The 6,312-nt window shown below is 38.0% G+C and overlaps 1 protein-coding gene across 1 annotated transcript in view; it reads left to right on the top strand.

The window, feature by feature from the left end:
- Window positions 1-662: 662 nt before the first annotated feature.
- The window catches only part of LOC122083718, a gene marked incomplete at its 5' end in the record, with an annotated part of 7,731 nt that continues 2,081 nt past the window's right edge, over window positions 663-6,312 (top strand). The window contains 1 exon segment of the mRNA XM_042651603.1: window positions 663-745. Coding sequence (XP_042507537.1) covers window positions 663-745 — 83 coding nt within the window.

The raw sequence follows: 6,312 nt of genomic DNA, 5'->3' as shown, positions 1-6,312 counted from the left end.
CAATTGTCATAGAAGGAAAAGACTACTGTTCCCTTAATGCAATACTAGGTCGTGAAACCCTGCTTTGGGATCGCTGTGGTCCCACAAGAATTCTAGATAATCCAAATCAAGAGTTTGGTGGCAAAACTGTAAATATGGTGAACAGTTTGGGGCCCCTTCTGGGACTAGAAACAAAATCAGGACTCAATTGGAAACAATTCTTTTAAATAAGGGAAACTCTAGAAACTTCTATGAAGAGAGGATAAAACAGGAACAAATTAAGTGATAAGGGCTTTGGTATACTTAACATCGATTCTGGTCTATCTTGTAAATAAGAGGACTTTATGTCTTCTTCTTGCTCTCATTGGAGACTTAAGAGTCGAGGGACGGTAGTCTCAGAAATAGAAGTCTCAATCGGAATCTCTCTCTTTGACTCCAAGTTCTATGCAATTCTAGGATTGACTGTGGTGGTATGCAGGTTTTCCCTATATGTAAAACTACATGCCTTTTCTTAAATGGGGAACTTGTTTCAGGTTGTTTTGTGACATGGAATCTGCATATTTGCTATTTATTTTTCTTTGGTAACATAAATGGACCAGAGTGACAAATTTAATCTCAGAATATACAAATTTCCTTTACCGTTGAACATTTATTGACACTAATCACATTGTTCTGGTTTGCAGCTATTGGTGGAGCTACAGGACAGATGCTTGAGCAAAATGCACAGGCATTTAATAAAATTTCTGTCAATCTAGCAGCTTATCAGGTAGAAACAACTTTCTTTATCTCTCTCTCTCTCTTTTAATAATTATTCTTTACACCTTATTAGGTAGAAGGGGCTGTCTTTATTTTCATCCCACCCCACCCCCCGAAAAAAGAGAAAACGAGGGTAGGAATATTTACTCTTCAAAAAGGGGAAACTTGCCTTTGCTTCTTACATTGAATTTATGGTGAAGTTTTTAATATCATATATATATATATTTTTTGTTCCAATGGTGAAACCTTAATTTAGGTTTTTGGTTCTTTCCTTAATAATGGAATTATTTATGAAGGTTGCTATCAGTTTTGCCTAGTTAGCTCCAAAAACTTGGAGACTTCATTTACCAGATTGCATATGGAATTCAAAACCTGTCCACATGGGAAGTGAGGAAAAGCTTCCATTCCAATTGATCTGGTAACCAAATGGGGTGCTTGGAAGGGATTTTCTGTTGGTCATGTGTAATGTTATGTCCCCCTTTTCTTTATTGTCTTACATGTAATGATCGTAGTCAACCCACATCTGTGAGGATTTTCTGGTGGATCCATTTGAGAAAGGATCCCACACTCATTTATAAAATTTCCAGCTCAAGACAAGTAGGGGAAATCAATTATATAATGATACTAGATTTGATTATGTTTGATTGTATCTTTGTAATTTTATGAAAATTTGCAGTCGCTAAACACTTCCCATTCTTGCTTTGTTGTGAAATTTAGACCAGTGAGATGAGTGTGGGTTCCTGATCCCATGGACCAACTCACGGGTCATGCCTATTTAAGTGTTGTAGAACTATAATTGAATGATCAATATAGCCCCAAATCTGCAAGATCTTTTAACCAGAAAAAAACCTGAATCAAAGCACAGAGAGAACTGAAGTAATGATATCAGAAACTAAAGGTGGAATGCAATGGAAACGAAAGAAATTCAGTTACTGATGTTAGATATAGATGAGAACTCAAATCAATCACTCACTGAGATTGAACCACAAACTGAAATAAAAGGAAAACAGTAAACAGGGACAAAAATAAGATTAAACAGCACTAGGTAGACAGACAGGGATTGGGACTTGATTACTTATTGAAGTAGGACTGAAATAATGGAGGAAAAAATAACTGAACTCACTAGACCAATATTCAAAACAACTCTTAGCTATCGATTCCAAAACTGGGCATAAATCTGGGCTGCAAACAAAATCAAGCTGCCGGGGATATTTCTTATAGCAACCAATTTACAGGGTTCTGATGGACCTGAAAACTGGATCGAACCAGCCTCTATATGGGTATAGATCCTGATCAAAAGATTGGAGGCAATCAGGTGGCTGGGTTGGTCTAGGGAGTGGTGGATTGGGGAACAAGAAATTAAGAAAACTCAGATCATAAACTAGAAAGTAACAGACTTGAGGACAGAAGGACAGAACTGATGCCTTTGATTGAATGGGGAAATAATGAAGACCTTTAATGTATGTGGAACAATAGAAGAAGAACACAAAGCCAAAGAACCACTCGGGCTTCTCACTGCAGAGTGTCGACCAGATTAAACACCAGTCCCATCGATCAAACACAAGACAATAACTCCAGAGGAGAATAGCAGTGACAGAAGCAATGTGGTTTCGTCAAATTGTAGCTACAGTAGAGCCTTTGAGTTGCTTTTATAATCAAACAAAGGGGGGGGGGGGCAAGGCCATCAATTAGGAAAGCGCCCAAATTAGAAAGTTTCCAAATCGATGGTTGCTTGGTTACGAAGAAATAAAAGGAAACTTATTTACTTGACTCTTAAGAGTATGACAAACAAATATTACAATGAACCCCAACTTAAATTAGACCAACTTGTTTCAAACAAGTGAACCGAACAAAACTTAAAACAAAATAAACTAAACAGCAACTCTTCAAAATTGTAGGGGTTTCTGTCCCTCCTAATCGTGGGTCCGCTGGAGCCTCTTCTTCCTTCTACTATAGGTCTTCAATTCTGCATCATTAAGTCTGCCTTGAGGCAAGAAAAACGTGGCCTCATGATAAAATTAAATATCATGGTGGGCTGCTTTTATTTGCACATATTTTTCAATGATCATGTCAAATTACTACCCAAAAGTATCCTGCATTGCATTATTCCCATCTCTGAAATTTACTATTTTGTTTTACTTTAAATAAGAACTGCTAGGTAACAACAACAACTCAGCCTCATCTCAACTAAATGGTGTCGGCTACATGGATCCTTGCCCTCCAATCAGCTCTATTCGGTGTCATACTTGATACAAGGCCTAAGCTGTGCATGTCTTTTCTCACTTCTCCTAAGGCCATTTAGGCCTATCCCTAACTCTTGTAGGTACTTCCATCTGAATCTGATCACTCCTCCTTACTGAGGCATTCCACGGCCTCTGTTGGACATGGCCATACGACCTTAAACAACATTCTTGGAGCTTGTCTTGAATTAGAGAAACTCCCAAATCAGTTTTAACCCAGTCATTCCTTTCTCTATCTCTCCTAGTTTTGCTAGACATCCATTTCAACATCCCCATCTATGCTATACTCAGCTTATCTATATTATGCTTTTTGTCAGCCCAACATTTTGTGATATACATCATACCCAGTTGTATAACTATTCTATAATGTTCCTTTAAGCTTTATAGGAATGCGTCAATCACACAACACTGCACCTCTCCACAACATTCATCTAGCGGAGATAAACTTAGTGTAGCAGAGATGATGATGTTCAGATGTATGAGTGGTAAAACTAGGAAGGATAAAGTAAGGAATGATTGATCATATTAGATCTGGTTTGGGAGTAGCTCCGGCACTTGATATTAAGATGTTGAGATGGATGTCCGGAAAAACTAGGAGAGATAGAGTAAGGAATGACTGGGTCAAAACTGATTTGGGGGTTTCCCTAATTCAAGACAAGCTCCAACAGTGTTGTTTATGGCTGTATGGCCATTGATGAAGTAGCCTTAGAGAGAAGAGGGAAAATCGCATAAAGAAATGGGGGAGAGAAGAATCATATAGCCCTAAGGCTCTCAATACTCAAACTCAATTCATATTTTCTTCAATCTGACTTTCTCAATCGATTACAAGCATATAAATAGGAAATTGAAAAAGTCTAACATGGAAAGAAATCCTAAAAGGAAACTAACTTAAAAGGAAAAAAAAAAAAATCCTAAACCAATTCTAACTATGTCCAATGTACGCAACTTCTCAAAAATAAATAGAATAAAATAAACTAAAGAAATTAGTTTCTTAAAGAAAATAAACTACTAAAATCCTATTAGACTAAGGACTCAATATGGATCTGGTTCATCTCTCGCTAGATACCCAGATGGGTATGGATCGCTACATGGGTGCATATCTACATCAATTCCCTCGATGTTGAAAAAAATTCGTCCACGAGTTTTGTAGAATAGGAGAATCAACACCAATCGATCAACATCCACCCTTGCCTATATGAAATCACCATCGAAACTAAGATCAAATGATATGAAATCCACGACGTGAAGTTCATTGGTGAAGTGGTGACTCGGGAAAATAAAATTGATTGGTTCACTGAAGAGATTAACCGATTTCAATTTTTTCACAAGTTGATCTACAGCTCCCAACAGTGCCATCTCATCTTTTACCACTGGTGATTCATCTTTTGGTTCGTCTACTTGTTGTTCAACGGCTGAGATCACATAGTTGAAGGTAGAGTGTACTTGGGTCTTGATGTCCGCGAGCTTCTCTATGATCAATTGCATTTGTTGACAGATATCCAATAAAAGGTCTAGATCCATCACCTAGGTTGTTGGAATCACTATGGATGGATACTCAAAGCAATGAGTGAGTGGCAGAATGGTAAATAAGGAGGTTTAAAGAGCAATGGGAGAATGGTTTTTTTTTTTTTTGTAGCAGTTCAATTGGGAACACAAGAAGAATGGATTTCACATACTAGGGGAGAGGGGTATAATTGGAAAGACAAGGTAAGAAGACATATAAGTAATAAAAGGTGGGGGCAGGGGTATTTTGGGAAGTAAAAAAGATAACTGAAGGAAAAAAGGTGAGAAAAGGAGAAAATCGTGGGGGTTTATGTTACCAACAAAAGGAGTCCTTCTCCTTCTTGGAGACAGAACTAGAGGAGAAGGCGGAGCTCGACGGAGGAGAAGGAATCGATCGAACTAGGTATGTTCCTCTTCCTCTTCTTCTTCGTCGTCTTCTTTCTTCTTTCTTCTTCTTCTGTCTTCTTTTTTTTTTTTTCCTCTGCTGGAACCTTGCAGAGGGGTTCAATTGAGATGGGGTTCTGGTGGCTTCTCTGTCAACTCTCTCTTTTTCTCTTCTTCTGCTGCTTCTTCTGTTCTTCTTTCTCTTCCTCTTTTATTCTGTTCTTCTCTGCTCCTCTTCTTCTTTTGGTCTTCTGTATTCTGCAATTTTTTTTTCCTGCTGTCGGACCCTAGAAAGGGACTCGACCACGGAAGTTAGAAGGAGGGGGAGGGGCGGTGAAAACAGAGGGGTCGATTCTGTTAGACAGAATCAATTATTATTATTATTTTTTTAAGACTGTTCTTAGTCTCTTTAGGAAACTAGAGAAGAGAATGGCCAGGGAAGAAAGAGAGACGGGGATGGGGATCCTTTGGCTTTGATACCAATTGATGGAGTAGCCTTAGGGAGAAGAGGGAAAATCGCTTGAAGAAATGGGGGAGAGAAGAATCACATAGCCCTGAGTCTCTCAATACTCAAACTCGATTCATATTTTCTTCAATCTGACTTTCTCAATCGATTACAAGCATATAAATAGGAAATTGAAAAGCTCTAACATGGAAAGAAATCCTAAAAGGAAACTAACTTAAAAGGAAAAAAAATCCTAAACCAACTCTAACTATGTCCAATGTATGCAACTTCTCAAAAATAAATAGAATAAAATAAATTAAAGATATTAGTTTCTTCAATAAAATAAACTATTAAAATCCTATCAGACTAAGGACTCAATATGGATCTGGTTCATCTCTCGCTAGATACCCAGTTGGGTATAGATCGCTACATGGGTGCATATCTACATCAGCCATGTTCAACGGAGGCCGTGGGATGCCCCAGTAAGGACAGAGATCAGATTCAGATGGAAGGAGTTAAAAGAGTTAGGGGCAGGCCTAAAATGACCATAGGAGAAGTAGTAAGGAAAGACATGAAGAGTAGGTCTGGACTCTAGTATGACCTCAAATAGAGTTGTTTGGAGGGAAAAGATCCATGTAACTGTGATGCAGATGCACAACCATGGACCGATCCAAACCCATCTGGGTATCCATACGGAGATGAACTGGATCCGTATTTGAGTATTTGGTCTAGTAGGATTTTAGGAAGCCTTATTTATTTCGGAATATTATGTAATCTTTTATTTCAAGTAGGATACATAGCATATATAGTTTCATAGTTTATTTTAGCTTCCTTAGATTGATTTAGTTTCCTATTTAGTGTTGGTTTCTAGTTTCAGTAGTTTTATTTTCTTTAAATACATGTCTAACCAACAATCGAGTAGACAAATTGAGAATAAACTGAATTTGTGGTTGTGAGTGCCTTGTGTGGCCAAAGAGTGTGTGATTCTCTTCTCCCCCCTCCACT

Source organism: Macadamia integrifolia, chromosome 7 (assembly GCF_013358625.1).
Source record: "Macadamia integrifolia cultivar HAES 741 chromosome 7, SCU_Mint_v3, whole genome shotgun sequence".
NCBI lineage: Eukaryota > Viridiplantae > Streptophyta > Magnoliopsida > Proteales > Proteaceae > Macadamia > Macadamia integrifolia.
This window is presented reverse-complemented; position numbering and strand designations above follow the sequence as displayed.